The sequence below is a fragment of the Meriones unguiculatus genome, chromosome 7 (genome assembly GCF_030254825.1).
Source record: "Meriones unguiculatus strain TT.TT164.6M chromosome 7, Bangor_MerUng_6.1, whole genome shotgun sequence".
Classification (NCBI taxonomy): domain Eukaryota; kingdom Metazoa; phylum Chordata; class Mammalia; order Rodentia; family Muridae; genus Meriones; species Meriones unguiculatus.
Window position 1 is genome coordinate 36989878 of NC_083355.1, and position 19057 is coordinate 37008934.

Consider the following 19057-nt stretch of genomic DNA (forward strand, 5'->3'; position numbering starts at 1 on the left):
ACCTCTGTGGCCTTTTCACACAATATATTGGCCTTAAAGTTGATTCATTCTTTTAAGGTTTTTAATCTTCAACATAAAAACATTTGCTCCAATCCTGTTTGTCATTTGACTCATTTGACAGCTGTTCGTAGAATTCAATTTTTTCCATTGGATTTTCAGATTCTTTGTGATCTATGTTGTGAGAATTCCAGAAGTTTTTTATTTATTCATTTTAGCCAGGAACCCAAACATGTTAACCAGCCAGACTTTCGTATTAAGTTAAACTTTTTTAAGGCTTCCTAAACAAGTACTTAAAAGGAGGAGGTTCCAAGTTACAAATTCTAAGTTTTTACTCAGTGTCTAAGCTTCCTTGTTACTGCTTACACTAGGATTTTCCCCCTTTGTTCATTCCTTCACTGAAGGACACAGTCCTTCAAATCTATCATCTGTAAACCCAAGATTTATAAGGGTTTGTTTCTATTATCTGGCTAACAGTTCAAGATTTCATCACCTACCCTTAGATAATAAAACCACCCTACACAAGACCTAAACTCTCTGTAGGATAACTACTAAACTATCTCAGACTGACACTAATTTTGATTTATTGATTAAATGCTTTGTATACATCTTTTTCCCTTAATGCAGGGGATCAAACCTTTAAGTTTTATGGATGCTAAGCATTAACTCCAGCCCAAATGCTTGTATTTTAATTGGTTTGTAAGTCTGCCCTGGGAAACATCTGAATTAGTTGAGTCAATTAAATTTCTAAGTGTAGTCTATAATGTTTAAAGGGTATAGTTTATTAATGATACTAGTTGCTTACAGGAGGGATTTATTTTGTTAAGTTTATTAACTTAAACATGCATTAAACACGCCATTTATACAAAAGTCAAAGTATTTTATACACACATCACAAAACATGTTAAGTTGTATATAACACTAAGAACTTAAAAGATCCTAAGGTAAGCCTCTAAATTTAAATCTTGCATTGAAACTACCAAGTTCTACAAAAATGTCATTGTGTTGTATGAATAATTACATTAAAAAACCAACAGTTTGTGCAAAGTGCAGCAAGCCTGTAACTACACTCAGGAGGCTGTTTAGGCATGATGAATTCAAGGCCAGCCTGGGATACACTGAATGACTGTTGCTGGTCTTTGTTACTTTGTGGGGCTTTTTCCCACCCTTTATTCCGACCCCCAGCCCCGTTTTCACCCACTAACACTAGATAGGAGAGAAACAAGGATAGAGGGGAGAGGAATTAGGAAAATCCCTAAGTCTAATTTCTTTCCTTTTGTTTGTTCTTTGATTACAGCGAAACCAACCTCCCTGAGGAACAACCACTGACACTCCCACTGACACCTGTCATGGCTCTACCATTTGTATACCCTCTGAAAAGTTCCCAGAATTCCAAATGCCACACAATCACAGAATTATCCGCAGGGGACAAGATCATGCCTCTGCTAGCGCATACAGCTAATCATGGCTGCTGCGGACAGCCCAAAGCAATCCCATATCCCCACACCTGGGATTTAAACAAAAACATATTCTTACAATGTTTTTGAAGGAAACCAAAATTCAAACTTGTCACTACAAAAGAGTCTGTCCAAACAATCAATCCCACGAGTTAATGAGCACTGCTTGCACTGAATCTTGGTAAATTTCTACATGAGAGTAGAATTTTCATTTTTTAAAGTCATGGTTAACCTACATATATCCATGCTAAGGAAACATTTGTACGTACTTTTCCGGGCCTTTACCAGACTTCATGACAAAATGTTTATCTGGTAAAAGATACATCAATGTCTCCTTTGGAATAAATAATCCCTTGTTTGAACAAGAATTAGAATTTAACAAGAGCTAACTTCAGAGCAACTTAGCCTTTTTCCATCAGATAGGTACCCTACCCAGCTTCTTACTATCAATCCTAATCTAAGGGAAGATTATCATTCCCCTGTCCCATCTTTCTTGATCATTTGGAATCTTCTCCAATTGTTGCTGCTTTCATCATACACCCCTGCTAGTGGTTTGGGGTAACCTGTTAAAAATGTGTGCCAATTAATGAAGGTGTCAATCTGCCCGGCGTAGTGGTGAGCACTTTTAATCCCTGTACTTGGGAAGCAGGGTAGGTGGATGTGTGAGTTTGAGTTCAGCCTGGTCTACATAGCGAGTTCCCGTCCGGCCAATAATACATAAGACCCTGTCTCCAATAAATAACTGTAAGACTACCAAAGGCATATTTCATCCCAGCCATATGGCTTTAGGCAACGTTTTCCTCAGAAGGAAATGACAAACTGATGGGGGCTTCTAAAAATCAAGAGGGTACCTGGGGTCTTTCTTCGCCACCTGTAAATGCAGCCCAAATTAAAGGACCTTGTGTGATCAACTGTAACTGTTAGAATCCAGAGGGCTTTTAAACTCTGGTTTAACAGGATCCTGTCCCGGAGGGGGAAATGCCTCTCTATAAATATTACTTTGAGGAAGACCTCTCTCTGTCTCAAGGGAAAAGCCACGACGACCTAAAAGTGCTCATCAGTAACTGTTAAGGCTCGCTTTTCAGTTCAGCAGATTAACAAGTGGAGGAGAGAGTACAAAGGTGAAGCCGAGTACGCAAACATCCCCGACTCCAGTGGTTACAGCGGGGAGGGGGGGGCAAGGGGGGGCGCGGCGATGACAGTAAGTGCCATTTCGTGTAAGGCGACGTGCTCGGAGATAAGGGCTCCCAGAGCGTCAGAACCGCCCCCCCCCACCTGATGAATGAGCGGGTCAGACGCGGCCCTGCTCCACCTCTTGGATGGGGAAGCTGAGGAACGAGGCGGGGAAAGGACTCGCCGCTGAGAGTCAGAGCGGAGGACCACAGGACCCAGGGCGGGGGGTCATAGATGCCTGCTTCCCCCGCCCCTGCGATGGCGTAGACGGGCCTCCGCCCCTCAACTCGCACACACACACACACCCTCCCCGGGGAGCCGCGCGTTTCCTCGGGTTCCAAGGGCAGGGTCAAAACACAGGGCTCCAGAGCGCTCCCGCCGCGATTTGTAGCCAGAGAGCGTTGGGAGCGTGCGTGCCTCCGGTCCAACATGGCGGCGGCGCGGCCGCCCCCCCACCCCCAGCCTCCCTCAGGCCGGAGGCTCTCCCTCGCGGGCCTCCGCTGGGCAGGAAGACGGCCCGGACCCGCTGGACCCCCTCCGCCGCCGCCGCCGCTGCTCGCTGACGGAGCCACCTACCCGACATGACTAACAGCCGCGGCGCGGAGCCCCCACGGCCCGCGGAGAACAAGGAAAGCGAGGAGCCAGGCGGCGCGGCTGCTGGGGCTGTTCTGAGGGCGGCGCGCCTGGCTGAGGCCGACTGCGGGGCCGCGGCAGCCAATCAGCGCACGGCGGGCGGTACCACCGCGCCGGGGCCGGGGGGGGGGCGCCGAGGCCGCTCCGCTCCGTCCAGCCCGGGGCTCCTTCCTTTTCTCCCCTCCGGGACCGTCCCATTATTGAGAGGGAACTGAGAAGGGACGGAACCAACGTCCCCGTGGGGCTAGGGGAGGAAGCCGGCCGGCTCTCTCCGCGCTCTTCGCAGCCCGGGTTCTGGTTTTAGTGGGTCTGCTGGAATTTGAAGCCCCGAAGCGAAACAGGAGGTGCTCCTTTTGGAAAGGGGAACCGATTGCCGGAAAAAAAAAAGTTGTTTCTTCCTCTAAAGTCGGGAATGGTGTGGCCTGCCTCGCTAGGGCTCTTGCTGCAGAGATGGAACCACTTGGGGGCGTTCCGAGTCCGGGGAGCGCGCGGAACGAAAGTGGTGACCAGCTCCGTACCCCCAGGCTTGCTCTAACTGCCTTGTCCAGTATGAATCCAGGTGAGGCCACAACAAAAATGTGAGCTCAGTCTAGATCGCGCTCAAAACTCAACCCGGGAATAAGGCGGCGCGGGAATCGAGCTTCTTCAGTCCTGTATAATGACAGCTAACTCTTGATTGTCGGCGTCTTACATCATCTCTTTTAATTCGCAAAACAGACTGATGAAATACTTCCTCCTGGTTGCGGATAAAGCCGAATAGCCTGTGGCTAATAAAGGCAAAGGTGGAATTTTGAAGTCCGATACCCTGATCCCGTTGCTGAGGTCTTTAACCATGAAGCTGTACAGTAAACTCAGTTAGTTGGAGAAAGGGCTTGGAAAACTCAAGAGAATCAGCAAGGACATATCTTCGGGTGAGTGACACCTGAACCTACGCTTGGGCGATGAGTTAATCAAGTTGAAGAAGTGTACAAAAGATCTGTCCAGATGAGTTGTTGAACAAGTAAGTTGATAGGTTTGGAGTGTAGCCTCCAGGGGAGAATAGTAGAACATGCCAGAAAAGTAGGAGGCTATAAAGCTGAGGCCTTGTAGTTTGAACTTTGTCCCGAAGGTGGTGGATCCACCCACCAGAGAACTTCAGATATTTTCCAGCTGTAGAATGAGGAACAGGTTGGAAATGAGAGGTGCCTAAAGGGGGGACTGAGATTATTGCTCAGTGATTACAGCCTGACCTAAAATGCTTGAGTTCCTGGGTTCAATTCCCAGCACTGTCAAATACCTTTTTAAGCCAGTCGAGGTGGTATTAATCCCAGCACTCAGGGGACAGAATCAGGACCTCGGGGCCAACCCGGTATACATAGTGAGTTCCAGGACACACAGGGCTACAAACAGAGACCTTGCCTCAAAACAGAATAAAAACTGTTAAGCAGGGAGATCGCTTGAGTGGCCAGTGCAGTAATTCTAGTGAAAGAGATCGTAGCACACTGGGCTCAGAAAGCAGCAGTGGAGGGAAGGGCAGAAATCACAGGCACACCTGTGAGGAGATAAAAGCATGTGCAAGAAGCCGGTGCAGGGAGTTCTAGGTTTTCTTCATGCACACACGGCCAGCTGGAGGTGCCATTCACTGAGATAAATACAAGAGAAACAGATTGGGGTGGAGTGAAGGGGTAAGTTCAGATTGAGACCTTCAGGTCAGAAAAGGGCATGAGGTCCTTTCTCCCCATTGTGCCCTTGACTGTGTCTACAGAGAATTACAGAAACCTTCAGACAGGCCTGAACGAGTAAGGCTAAGGTGATAAAAATTCTTTCATTAGTACAAGCTGTATATTTTAGCATCTGTATTGAGGAAAGCAACCCAGAGGAGAAGAGCTTGTAAAATAGGAGTAGAGAATATCATTATTTATTCACTTACTCACCTAGATTCCCTTTCCTAAGGTCTGCTCTGTGTGTAGGGCTTCTCTGGGAAGCCCTAGAGATAGATAAAACGTAGCCACTGACCTCCAGAAACTGCAGTCACATAACAGGCATGGTATAGACCTGTGGTCCCTACCACTTACTGGACTAACTGTTCCAGGGTTGGAAGGTGTTGTAAAAATTTCATGCATAGGAAGGTTGGTCATCAAGGAAAGCCTCCTGCATGAGGTACCTCCTAAACTGAGCTATGAAGGAAAAACAGGAATTAACCAGTAAGTATTCGGAACAGAAGAGGTGAGGGCAAGCACTATGGGGCACTATAAGTGGCCCTGATTGACTTGTCAGTGCAGTTGCAGGGCTGAGGGATGATAAGAAATGTTGTGACAGAAGCCGGCATGAGTGCATGGAGATGTATGTGTATAATCACACCACCCAGGAGGCCGAGGTGGGAAGATCCTAAATTTGAGGCCAGCCTGAACGGCAAAACTCTGTCACCAAAGTAAATCAATAAATAAAATTTCAAAAAGGCAGAAGATACTTCTTGAAGGGCTGGTATGCTTTATGTAAGGATTTGAACATTAAAAAAAAATATTTTTTTAATGGGAACTTCAGGGCCAGTGAAGTGGCTCATCCAGTAGTCACTTACTGTCAAACCTGAGAGCCTAAGTTCTGTCCTTGGAACCAGCATGGTAGGACAGAATGGCTCTTGTATAGTGTCATCTGATCTCCACATTCAGAAAGAAAGAAAGGGGGAGGGAGGGAGAGAGAGGTGGGAGCTTCAGACAAAGTTAATTTAGGAGTGACAGGTTTTTTTTTCTCTTTTAATTCATTTATTTTTTATTTTTATTTTATTAATTATAGTTTATTCACTTTGTATCCCCCCTGTAGCTCCCTCCAGCCTCCCCTCCCAATCTCACCTCTTCCCCACCTGTGTCCCTCCCCCAGTCCACCGATAAGGGAGGTCCTCCTCCCCTTCCCTCTGATCCTAATCTATCAGGTCTCATCAGGAGTGGCTGTCTTCCTCTGTGGCCTGGTAAGGCTGCTCCCCCCTCAGGGGGAGGTGATCAAAGAGCAGGCCAATCAGTTCCTGTCAGAGATAGTCCCTGTCCCCATTACTATGGAACCCACTTGGATACTGAACTGCCATGGGCTACCTCTGTGCAGGGTTCCAGGCCATCTCCATGCATGGTCCTTGGTTGGAGTATCAGTCTCAGAAAAGACCCCTGTGCCCAGACTTTTTGCATCTGCTGCTCTCTTTGTGGAGGTCCTGAACAGTTAATTTTCTATATCCATTACCTCTAATTTTCTGGGCAGGCTTGTGAAATAAATATATTTGTAGGTGATAACCCTGAAACTGGGACAGGTGGGCACTTTCATCAAGAACATATGGCCAATGAGGGACAGAAACAGAGCTCCTACCAGCCTTTTAACCATGGTCAGCAACCTTTGCGCAGTGCCCCTGCTTTCCAGACATGAAATTCCTCCCAGTCTGCGCTGTTACAGGTCCTTCTCCACCACAGATGGAGTCGGAGAGTGAGCGCCGTACCTTTATGGTATTTTTGCCTCATAGTTGAATCCAGCAGGCTATGATAAAACCTCAACAAGCTCTTGTCTTCATCCACTTACACTTCACGCTGCCTCCTCGTGTCCCTGTGATATCCACTCACGTGGCCGCGGTCTACACACTGAGAGAAGAGAGAGCAGGAGCTTTGCCCCTGTCTCTCTTTGCCCCTGTTTCCCATGACCTCACAGGAGAATCCGTCCTATGCAGATTGTGTTGTTTCAGTTCAGAAATCACCCCTTATCCCACCCCAACCTGGTAAGGCTGGGTGTTGAGTTAGCTGTTTGCTCAGCTAGCTATATGCCCTGGGTTTAATCCTCAGCCATGCAAAAATTATTTCAAATTAAAAGTTGCTTACTTACGCCTACTAGAACTGGGAAGTAAGGAGCTGGGGAGAAAAGCACGAGGATCAGAGGTAAGAGCCCCAGCCCCCATGTAAATGCTGGGCGATTGTGATGACCTTCCTAGAATCCCAGCACTCGGTGAGGAAGAGATCCCCAGGGCAAGCTAGCTAGCTAACTAGTCTAGACTAACTAGACTAGGCAAATCAAGTGAGCTCTAGGTTCACAGGGAGACCCTTGCTTCAGTAAATAAAATGGAAAGCAATGGAAGAAGACATCTGACTTTAACCTCTGGCCTCTTTGTGTAGCAATTTTCTCAGGGATTGAAACATGCTACCTGCAGAGAAATTTCTTCAGAAAACAAGTAAATAATTCCAAACTTCAGGAAGTCCCTGAAGCTGATTTGGATTCACCAGACCTTTCTTAGCTAAGAGTAGATAAGCAATAAAAGACTCCTGAGAATTGCTCTCAGCCAAGCTACAAAGGATTCTCAGGCAAACCCAGCTGCCTGGAAAAGGCTCAAGCTTACCCAGCCACCGGGAAAGGACATGCTCCATCCTGTTGAGCGACCCGCAGGCTGTGCAGTATATGCCAGGTTGCCAGGTTTCCAGCTTTTGCGAGCTGCCATGCTAGAATGGGTTTTGGTGCTGTGGCTGTCTTTGAGTCACTTCTGTTCCTGTAAGTCATGACCCCACCTCCGTATTCCTGTAAATAATCCCAACAGAAATCGTTGGTTCACCAAGTTGGACTTCAGTGTAGCCATAGGTTGGTCTGTACTTCCTTTCTAGGGTGAGTAGACGTGGGTGTTGTGTCTTCCCAGAAAAAGTCTGTCACACAATACTTCTACATATGCGTGTGGGCGCACACACACACTTAAATACACATACCAGACAGATACACACAAACAAAAAACCCAGAATTTGTCAGTGGGAAACCTGATAGGAAATCAGACGGGAGAAAAAAACACAAGAAGAAGTGGAAGTCATGTCTCCGGGAGTTCGAAGAGCTTCAGGTTCCACTGGAGACCTGGGCTCTAGCACCTCTGAAGGTGAGGAATGTTCGGAGCCCTGATCTCATCAGCCCCTCCCTCCCTCTTTCTGGTTCATGGCTAGTATGGTCCCGTAACCACTGACAATTGCTGAGTTGCCTCTGCTGCCAGGTTAGCTCCCCAACTCTTGCCCGCTGAGGCAAGCCTTGCAAGGACACGCTAAGGACTGTGGAGTAAGTAGGGTGAGAGGAAAAGCCTTCAAAAGGAGCTATTTGGGCAGAGGTGTGACCTGTTTGGCCAATATTTCTCTGGCTGCTGTTTTGAAACTACAGTAGACCACAGGATGTACAAGGAGAAGCAGAGAGAAATAATTGCGAGAAATAATTGCTCCTGCAATTATTCACAGCATTCACAGGCTCTGAGGCTCTATAGTTTCTTTAGTTTATTCTGTGGATGTGTGTTGTATTTCTCCCCAAACCTATGGTACCACCACAATACCTAAAACAGTGGGCTTAAAAATTGTTAGGCATATTTATTTTCATCCTATGTGTATTGAGAGGTTTTTTTTTTAAGATTTATTTATTTATTATTTATACAGTATTCTGCCTGCATGTACACCGTATGTCAGAAGAGGGCACCAGATTTCATTACAGATGGTTGTGAGCCACCATGTGGTTGGTGAGAATTGAACTCAGGACCTCTGGAAGAGCAGCCGGGTGCTCTTAACCTCTGAGCCATCTCTGCAGCCCATGTATTGAGGGTTCTGCCTGCATGTATGCATGTGCATCTCATGCGTGTCTGGTGTCTACAGAGGTTAGAAGAGGGCATTGGATACTCTGCAACTGGGTAGCTGTGATTGTGAGCTACAGATGTTGGTGCTGAGAAATGAACCCAGGTCCTCTGGAAGTGTAGCAAGTACTCCTAACCACTGAGATACAACAGTATGTTTTGTTTTATTTTTTTAAAGGAAGGAAGGGAAAAAAAAAAAAAAAACCTGTGTATGATCAATGTGTAAATAAGAATTCCACCACACAGAAATGGCCTGCCTTTCTGGCTTGTGTATCAACTCCTCACACAAGAAGAGCTTATCTAGAGCTGTCCTTTGTCTCCCACAGGGCACAAGTGAGTGTCTCAGGAGTGTTCGCTGAAAGAATGACAGCTGCCCGGTGCCAAGTACCACAGGCAGTATGTAGCCACTGTCAGCGCTCCAGTCCTTCAAGGGAAGTGTCCCTGACACCCAATTCCTCTGGCCTTCCTCGAGAGCAGGTCTCCCAGCTACAGCAGCCTTATAAAGGGCCAGGCTATCCCGTCCTCCCACCGTGGCAGGCGCTTCCTGTTTGGGGTGGAAGGGAACCAGACGCTTTCCTGTTCGCAGGTCTCTTAAGCAAAGCAGCAGATGCTGAGCAAGTCACAGCCCAGTCTTGCCGGCCAGATGCCTGGCGGGCAGACAGCCTTTATGTGGAAGGGAAGTGGGGCACGGTGCCAGACTGGCCCAGCTTTTATTGTGTTCCTTGCTCGTCCCCAGGGTCCTGGTGTGAGTAAAAAACAAACCAAGAAGAGCCGGATTCTTTTGATAAGCCATGATGTGGGATGGAGCAGTGGGGCTAAGTGCCGTGGGTGTTCTGCAATGTGTCATCTGGAATATTAGCGGGCCCAGGTGTGGGAACTGCAGTGTATGGGTGAGCACTTGTGCCTGTAGAAACCATAGCCAGTACTCAACAGGATTCAGGTCACTAATTATCTTGTGCACTTCTTATCACATGTCACGGAAAAAAAAGACAAGAATTCTCTCTGTCCCACTAATTTGCAAAGGTCACACAATGGTGAAAAAGGCAATATTTGAAGCGAGGTCTGTCTCATTCCAAATGCCTGGTTTTTCCCAGGTCAAAGAGCATGAAGCAGAGACAGAGGCAAAAGTATATAGGCAAGTGAGCTTGTGAAGGTGTCCCAAGCTGAGAAGACCATATCCACTGTGCTGGAGAGGGGTAACCTCCCTAGATTATAGGCACAGGTGATTGCTAGAAAGTGGAGAACTGCATCACTGAAAGCTCAGAGGCCATTGCGATAAGTCAAGTATCTCCACTAAAGTGCTCACCACCCCAGGGAAAGCTTCTCCAGCTCACTCCTGCCTTTACTAATCCTCAGATTGCCCCTATTCTTGGGATTCCTACGCCTCCTATGAATGCCTTTCTTGGGAGCCCAGAATTCCTTCTGATAGAATCTACTTTGTGTTCTGTACACTTCCTGGGAAGGAGGAAGGGGTATAGACAAAGCTGATTGTTCCTGTTATTATGCAGAGAGAAACTGAGGCTTAGTGGTTCCTTGTTCCACTTCTTGCCTGCCTGACCTCTGCCAGAACAGAAGAATGGCTGCTGACAGCCACTCCCCTTGGCACAAAGCATGCCCAGGCCTGGCACGAGTTCCAGAGTCCCGTCCACTCTGGGAGGATTGAGAGGCTCTAAGAAGCTAAGCCAAACCCCAAGTTCTGCAGGAGGAAGGGAGGGGAGGCAGCTCTCTTTGAAGAGGACCCGGGGCGAATGCTGCCAACACTGCTGGGTCAGAATCAGAAACCACCCAGCAAAGATGGGGTAGGAAGGAAGAGGAAAACAAGGCCATTGGAAAACTCAGAGCTGATTTCCTCTTGGACACTGGTATTTAGTATTTAGTGATTCTGATTAGTTAAATCTGCCTAAGCCTCAGGAATCTGAAGTTTTCTGGAAGAAGAAAGGGTGGGAAATGTTCTGGAGACTGAACCCGGGGCCTTATGCTTGCAGAGTAAACACTGCATCTCTGAGTGCAGCTTAGCCCAGGAATCAGAATTTTTAGTAAGTGCTTCTGTGAGGGACCTAAGAACCACACTTTATGCATTTCATTTGATGTATGATAGCTCATTGTTCTAGAATCCTGCTTCTATTACTAGAACTGTGACCCTGGGCAACTGATGGGATCTCCAAGCTTCACTAGTGAATAAATTGTAAATAAATAAATAAGTTGGAAAAAGAAAATGCAAAAGCTGGGTGGTGGTGGCACATGATTTTAATCCCAGCACTTGAGAGGTAGAGGCAGGCATATCTCTGTGAGTTCGAGGTTAGCCTGGTCTACACAGTGAGTTCCAGGACAAACAGGGCAACACAGAGAAAGGCTGACTTAAAAAAAAAAAAAAAAAGAATGCAGAGACTAATAGCTTTCTCATAAGGGAATTACAGGGTCTTCCTATTGTAGCCCTGGCTGTCCTGGAACTGGCACTGTGGACCAGCCTGATCTTGAGCTCACAGAGACTGCCCACCTCAGCCTCCCACGTGCTGTGATTAAAAGGCATGTGCCACTACACCTTGTTGGTATAATGTTATTGTGATATGTGTACAATTTACCTTTGTCCATTCAAATGCTGATTTCTCTACCCCACTATCTAGTTTCAATCCAGACATTGCATTGTGATCCTTAAAGCATCACCTATATCAAGTTTGTGTAAACATGCCACCATTTGTTCTCTATGTTGTCAATAAAACAACCAGCCAATGCTGAGCAATGGTGAGGATAGGGTGGGATATCCTGCTCCAGAGGGGAGAAGAAGGAGGAGAGAGATCTGAGAGGAGAGGACCTAGAAACACCAGGAGAGATGAACCAGACCTAAGATATGACTTAAAGCAAGTATAATGTGGGAAATCTGAATGAAAGGAAGCTATGCGGGCTTGGAGGTTTAGAATGGAGTAATTATTGCCCAGCATTGTGCCCTAAGTTAATTAAATAAATCCTAGTCTCTGTGGTGATGTGTGTATGCAGCTGGTTTAGGAATAGCTGCTGTTTAACTAAAAGATAAGTCAATATTAAATGTTAATAAACAACAACACTTGCTCCCTCCACCCCACTAAAAGGTTTATTTTAAGGGCTGGAGAGATGGTTCCACAGTTAAAAGCACTGGTTTCTCTTTCAGAGGACTGGGTTTGGTTCTCAGCACTTATATGGCAGCTCACAACTGTTTGTAATTCCAGTTCTAGGCAATCTGATGCTGTCTTCTGCTCTCCAAGGACAATGCACACATGTGATACACATACATACAACATTCATACATATAAAAATTTTTAAGTAAATCTTTATTTTTAAAATATTTAATTTTTAATGGGGTGTGTGCACATGGATGCTAATGCTGCCAAAGGTCAGAGAGGGTATCAGATCCCCTGGAGATTCAGTTACAGGCAGTTGTAAGTCACCCAATGTTCATGCTATTAGCTGAACTACTGCCCTTTGCAAGAGCAGCAAATGTTCTTAACCACTGAGCCATCTAGCATCTGAGTTGTGTTGGGTTTGGGGGTTTTGTTGTGTATTTGTTTTCCCCCTAATAGCACAACCAAGAAGACAAGGTAAAGTGAAACAAGGTAGCTCCCAACGTCAGCAGTGGTGTGAGTGTGAAAGGTCTATGGATGAGATTAACCTAGGATTCATAGAAAAGTAGGTTCAACCAGCTGTGTGGCCAAGACTGTATTCTTCCAGATGCTTGGTTATCTAGAGACCCACAGCTCCCTCTTGCCCTTTCTAATTAGTGCAGCCACAATGACTTTCTGGGATGTGCTAGAAGAGAAGATGGAGAGAATCTAACTGGAGAAAGAATTGGTAAGTCCAGACTGGACTTCAGCTTGGAGTCTCCACTCAGATGGGTGTCTCTTACTGATATTTGCCCAAAGCTCCCTGAGCCAAAGAAGTGTTTTCAGGCCTGTTAGAATCCACCCATTAGTCAAGGCCACCAAATGCCATGTGGCACCGTATGCCATTGTCATACCCATAATTCGTACCCTATAGTTGCCAGTTAAATTAAAAGGTGTCTAGTTTAACTTTGTCTAGATTAATCATCTTTAGTATGCCTGCCCCAAATACCACACGATACCCACCTATATTAGACAACTATTAATGTAATGTTGAAGTTGAGCTGAGAATTGTTTTTGTTTGCTATCTCTAGCAACTCTGTTCCACTCCCCTTTAGACTCTCTCCTTCTAACAAGCAAAGCTTGTCCACAGTTGGTTTTGTTCTGAACTTAGAATTTGCATTGTGTACAGGCCAGGTAGGTAGACTGGAAGCTCTCTGCCAGCCAACAAGGCTCAAGCCTCAGGTAACCCTTCTGAGGACCCCCTTCCTCTCCCCCCACTGCATAGTTAAACAGAGAAACCAACTCTGTTTAATCTCCAACTCTGCTAGCAGCTGCTCCCTGGCACAGAGTTGTCTGCCCCAGGGAAGGGTGGCTTCTTCTCGTTGGTCTTCCCAGAGGAGTGCTGGCTTCTAATCCATCTCCCCAGAGATGGACGCCTCCTTTTCACTGGTTCCTTGGAAGGTATTGGGGAAGAGGGGGCTGTTTTCAGTTAGTGGCACATGGGGAAAGCCTGTTTATAAGACGGAGATAAGTGTTCAAAGAACTTTCTACAGCTCCTCCACCCCAGTAGTGTCTTTTCTAACAGAACTTTGACGGTAGTTGAGGCCCTGAGCCTCAGGGTTAGAACACTGTGTTACTTTTGTTTAGCATTTAATAGACTCCGGATTATTTTTACAACCCTCATCTAATCCCAGACGGATGAAGTCCTCGTTCCATTTGCATTTTGCAGATGAGTTGGTTGAGAAAGCAACCTGCGCTCACTCTCAGAGATAGACACAGGAGTTCACTTTTGCTCAGTATGTGTGTAGCAAAGGCTGAATTTCCACTCTGTTCTTACACACTATGTAGGCTATACAGTCTTTTGCGATGCACACCCTTCATTTCCATGCTATTCTGGGAACTAAATGTCATATACTCTCCTACTGCTGAAGAAAGGGACACTTGAAGTAGATGATCGTTTGCCAAAGGCCGCACCACTGTGTCCTACCATTGGTGTTCTGCAGGATACCAGACACCATGCTTACTTATGAACAAGCATTATCTCATTGAATCTTCCCCCAAACGCCAAGACCTTCGTATTCTTACGCGCATTTCCCCATGATACAAGGTACAGAAAGGGTGAGTAGCCCAAGACCACACAGGCCGCTGGTGGCTGGAGCTGGACTCAGGGCATTTCCAGAGGAGCCCATCTCAAACTCAAGCTCCCATCTCCCCGCCCCCAGCCTCGGTCCGCACCTGACGGAAACTTCAAGCCTCGTGTAGGCCGGGACTCCTCTTTACCAAAATGTTAGGTAACTGAAAGACTAGGAGTCCTAGTCTCCCGAACCCTTCCTGGAGAGACCGGGACCAAGTGGCAGCCAGCACGGGGCGAGGCTGCACCGCTGGCGGAAGAGGCTTGGGCGGGCGGCCGCGCTAATGGGTGGGGCGGCGCCGGCACTCCCGCCCCTCTCCGCCCCCTCGGTCCTCCGACCGACGACCCACCGGCAGGCGTACGCGGGTGCGGACGACCTTGGGCGGAGGCAGAGCGGGACCCTGGAGAGCCCGGGGACCTGGTGGGTCCGTACACGGGCCGCGACCAGCTGGCATCCACGGGGGTCGGGCGCAGCAGACCACCGGCGTCCCACAGCTCGCCGCGATGGTGGCTGGTGTAAGCCTGCTGCTGCGCGCCCTGCCGCTGCTGCTGTGCGGCTGCGGGGACGCACAGCCCGCCCGGCGCGGTCGCCCGGAGCTGCGCCAGGAGGCAGAGGTACGGGTTGCGCCTAGCGGAGAAGGGGAACACCACTCGCAGCCCCCTCCGAGCGTCCCCTCGCCCTGACAACTTACACACAAAGAGATGGGACAGGATTGCGTCCTGTGCCAGGGCTGTTGGGACCATACAGGCCTGCGATTCCGCATGGCTGGGTGATCAGACGGGACAGACAGACGGGCTAGAGCCGGGAGAACCCCAGCTTCACCGCTAAGCTGGAGAGATCAGACGCTTACCTTGAGCGCAGTGCAGAGGGTACTGCTGACCGGCCAGAGCGATTGTATCCTGGCTTGCGCTTTCCTGCCTCGCGAAAGCAAGCCTTTTAAACTGCTCAAAACTAGTTAAATCTATCAAACGGGGAGAGTCCGCAGGGCCGCGTATTAGGGAGCTTTAAACAGTGCTTCAGTACCGAAAATGAGGTGATGAGACAGAAGTAAACCTCAAAAGATTTCTCATTTCACTTTCCTCAATCCTGCTTGGCGCGGATAGCACAGGGGAACCTTAGTGAGATGGAGTGGGGGTCGACGTAAGGGGTGTGTTCTGCAATTACACACACACACACACACACACACACACACACACACACGTACGCACGCACTCCAAGAAGTACCTCTCAAGAATACGACCTAGGTCTCCACTACTTAAGCAGTGGTGGAAATAAGCTTTCAACTTCTGTGCCCAGACGTAATCCCCTGGCCTGCTTCCTTCCATTTTCACTAGTTCCCATCTCTGCTTGGAGATATCTGGAGATGTCCTTGTCTTAACAGGCAATCCTCTCTCCAACTCATTCAGCCCGTCCTTTTGCAGGAGGAGGCACTCACCACTGTCACATGTAAGGATTCGCTTGTCTCTCCGGATTTTTTCATAGAGCATCAAGTGCAGAGTTATAAGGTCCCAGAGGGCTTCTGACTACAAAGCCAAGTCTTGCTAAGAGTCGTACCCCACCTCCCCCTAGGCAATCCCTGGCAGAGGAACAGAGACAGTTTCTCTGCCGCCCATGCCTGTGGTGGGCCCAGATGGAGAGAATTTCATCTTGGGGTATGCTTGGGAAACTTAATATCTAGCAGACCCAGTCCCTTCCAATCTCTTTAACATAAATTGGGGGAAGGGGATTTTAAACTCTGGGCATAAAAATAAAATGTTTCAGAAGCATAAATGCTCTGGAAATGGGTAGTGGGTGTGCATCTATGTGTGTCTGTGCAAGAACACAGTTGTGTGTGTGTGAGTCTGTGTTTCTGTGCATGGTTAGAATGTGCATTGCTTACAAAGGGCTTCCAGACCTGCATATACGCCAGGGTAAGTCACTTAACCAGTTGACAGTAATACCCCCTGCGTTCATAAGACTGTTGATTTGATTTCACTGAAGTTGTGTATCTTAAACACTCAGCCTGGTTCCTAGTACGTAGAAAGCAGTCTATACAAAGAAGTTCTCAACGTTGTTAATGTCAGAATTATCTGTATCATTATCTTGGAGCACTAAGTCTTAGATTTGGAGGTCCTGGCCAGGAGTCTGGCTTTCCAACAATAACACAGAACTAAAAACTTGTAAAACAGTTCAGCATCGGCCAATAGGCAGCTGAGTGCTGCAGCTCCTAATAATGTTGCCGGGACTATGGCTGTGACAAATTATGTTTGGGAAAAAAAATCAGACACCATGGCACACACCTGTAATCCTAGCATTTGGGAGGTCTAAGCAGGAGGATGAGAAGTTCAGGTGGTCTTTGGCTACACAGTGAATTTGAGGCCAGCCTGGGATACATGAGACTCTGTATCAAAAATCAAAACCAAACCAAGCCAATAAAGCAAAATAGAGAAGAAGGAAAAAAAAATCTACCCTCCAAGATTTGGTAAAATAAAGCAATACTTTATTAAGTTCACAGATACTTGGGATCAAATTTTCAGATAAAGCACACCAGGGAAGCCTCTCCCTACCCCAAAATGTCTGGGGTTGTTCCCTCACACTCTGGCTCTCAACCAGAGCCCTGGGTCACTGAGGGTCCCAGCCATCACAGACTGGGAGCTCTGGGGGTGAGCCCACCACCTCCCCTGTGCTGGGCTTGGACACAGTTCCCCTGACTGCAGCGCAGGGTAGTAAACTGAAAACAGAGCACAGAGGCCTGCTGAGCTCGGGTGGCAAAATCCAGAACTTAGAGCTGTTGAAGCAGCTGGGATGATCTGAGCATTGGATCACTGGGAAGGGAGCTAGGCTTGAGGGGGTGTCATAAGTCTGTCTGGGGGTTCACTGCAGACCTTGGCCTGAAGACTTCCATAGCATGTGCAAGTTGAGATGGTGTGAGGACAATTGCTATAAGATAGGGAACAGACAAAAAAAAAAATTCTGGCAATTGAGCAGGTCTGGAAGATGTCAAAGGTCTGGTGGGAACAAAATGGACAAGAGTTGAATTCCCCAGGCGTCCATGCGTGGCTGCCGTGATACTTTAGCGTTGAAGATGGCCTCGTGAGCTCAGAAATGGGTGGACATAGAATGTTTTGTCCCTTGCTGGAATTTCCTCAAAAGACAACCGACTTAAGAAAAAAATCCAGTACCTTGACCTCCGTAACACATGCAAGATGTGTGACAATGGTACAAGAAGTGAGGGGTGGGGGAGGAAAATGAAGTTATGCCACCACCACGCATTGCTGGATTTGTGAATCGGAAGTGTCTGGTGTGAAGTAGAAACGGGATGTGCCGAGTGGGAAGTGGGGAGTGTTACATTGGTGTGATGATAGTAACCGTAAGCAGACTAGGTTAAGGATGCCCTGAGCTAAGCTGAGGAAGTCACACACACACACCCCACCCTCACATGCCCAGAACGGAAGCCTTGCACAGACCTGCCTCTACCTATCTGCATCTTCTGTGTAAATGAAATCACACATAATGCGCTGAAATTTCCTTTTTTTCTTTTGGAGGGGAGAGTTGAATTTTTGTTTTGCATTTTAAGACAAAGACTCACTCTGTAGCTCCAGGCAGGCTTTAGACTCGTGGTGGCCCTTTTTAGTCTCCCCCAAGGGTGCGATTGTAGACAAAAACCATTCCCTGCCTAAGGCGTGGAATGTTGTGGAGAGTTGAAGAGTTTGAACGGCCTTAACTCAATAAAGAGCAGAACAAAGTCTGGCACGGTGGAGCCCACATTTAATCCCAGCATTTGGCATGCAGAGGCAGGTGATCTCTGAGTTTGTGGTTAGCCTGGTCTACAGAGAGAGAGTTCCAGGACAGCCAAGGCTACACAAAGACCAAAAAACCAAATCCGAAATAAAACAAAGAGCAGAATAGCTGGGTGTGATGGCCTACGCCTTCAATCCTAGCACCCAGGAGGCAGTCAGAAAGACAGACAGGGCTGTTTCACAGAGAAACCCTGTCTCAACAAAAAACAAAGAAAAGAAAAGAAAAAAAAAAAAAGAACAGAGTAAATATACTTTAAAAACAAAAACCTATGGCCTCGTGGTGGCACAGACCTTTATTCCCAGCACTCAGGAGACAGAGGCGTGCTTATCTCGGTGAGTTTGAGGTTGCATAGCAAGTTCTAGGATTGCCAAGGCTACAAGAGACCCCCCCCAAAAAAAAGTCTCAAAAAGTTAAATAAATGAAAAAAATAAATAAAATAAAACACCTGGGGTTTTTAAGCAGTGCCTAGCATGTATAAGATCCCGGGTTTGATCTCCAGCCCAGATGTTTATACACTCTATACCTGGCTGGTGTTGAGATGTCTTCGTAGGTAAAGGTACTTGCTGAGCAAGGCTGGCAGCCTGACAACCTCAGTTCTCCCCCCCCCCCAGTGGAAGGAAACTACTTAGAAAGTCAGTTCCAACCCCCCAGTGGAAGGAAACTACTTAGAAAGTTGCTCTCTAACCTCCACACATGTGTGCCGTTACACATACGCATGTATGCGTGTGCTCATGCACACTCACAAAGAATAAATTAAAAAGACAAAGAAATAGTTGAGGACGTAGAAGGCTTAAGACTTAATTATGTCAATTGATACTGACAAAAAACTACCACCCAGAAATCCCAGAATACACATTCTTTTCAAGTGCATGTGAATTATTTACCAAGATAGCCATACTCGAGGTTATCAAGTAAGTCCAAATACATTTCCAAGCAGGAGTACTGCAGCTTATATGACTAACGCAGACCTACCTAAATCAGGAATCAATAACAAGATCTCCAACAAACCTGTAAATATTTAAAAATTCAACAACACACTTACGAATCACCCACAAGGCTCACAGGAAAAACTGGAAAACATATTACACAGTAATATTTAGGGATTTAGCTAAAGCAATATTCACTTGATGAAATTTAGAGCTTTAAATGCCTGCAGTGCACAAAGAAATGTTTTGTTTGTGCGGGGGCTGTTGACAATGGATTTCTCCATGTAGCCCTGGC

At 47.1% G+C, this 19057-nt stretch overlaps 2 protein-coding genes across 3 annotated transcripts in view; one reads left to right on the forward strand and one right to left on the reverse strand.

The window, feature by feature from the left end:
- Positions 1-3322, reverse strand: part of Taf15 (TATA-box binding protein associated factor 15) — a 33948-nt gene extending 30626 nt beyond the window's left edge. Inside the window, exon 1 of the mRNA XM_021649022.2 lies at positions 3204-3322. Within this exon, the coding sequence (XP_021504697.1) occupies positions 3204-3210 (7 nt within the window). The 5' untranslated portion in view covers positions 3211-3322. The remainder of the gene's footprint in view (positions 1-3203) is intronic.
- Positions 3323-3486: 164 nt separating this feature from the next.
- Positions 3487-19057, forward strand: part of Mmp28 (matrix metallopeptidase 28) — a 34381-nt gene continuing 18810 nt past the window's right edge. Inside the window, exon 1 of one of the 2 annotated variants that reach the window (XM_060387133.1) lies at positions 3487-4260. Coding sequence is in view for 1 of the 2 variants with exons in the window: in XM_021649035.2 (XP_021504710.2) it covers positions 14560-14670 (111 nt within the window). In the remaining variant the exon portion in view is untranslated. Of the gene's footprint in view, positions 4261-14386; positions 14671-19057 lie in introns of those variants that run through there. The other variant, XM_021649035.2, reaches the window with a different exon arrangement.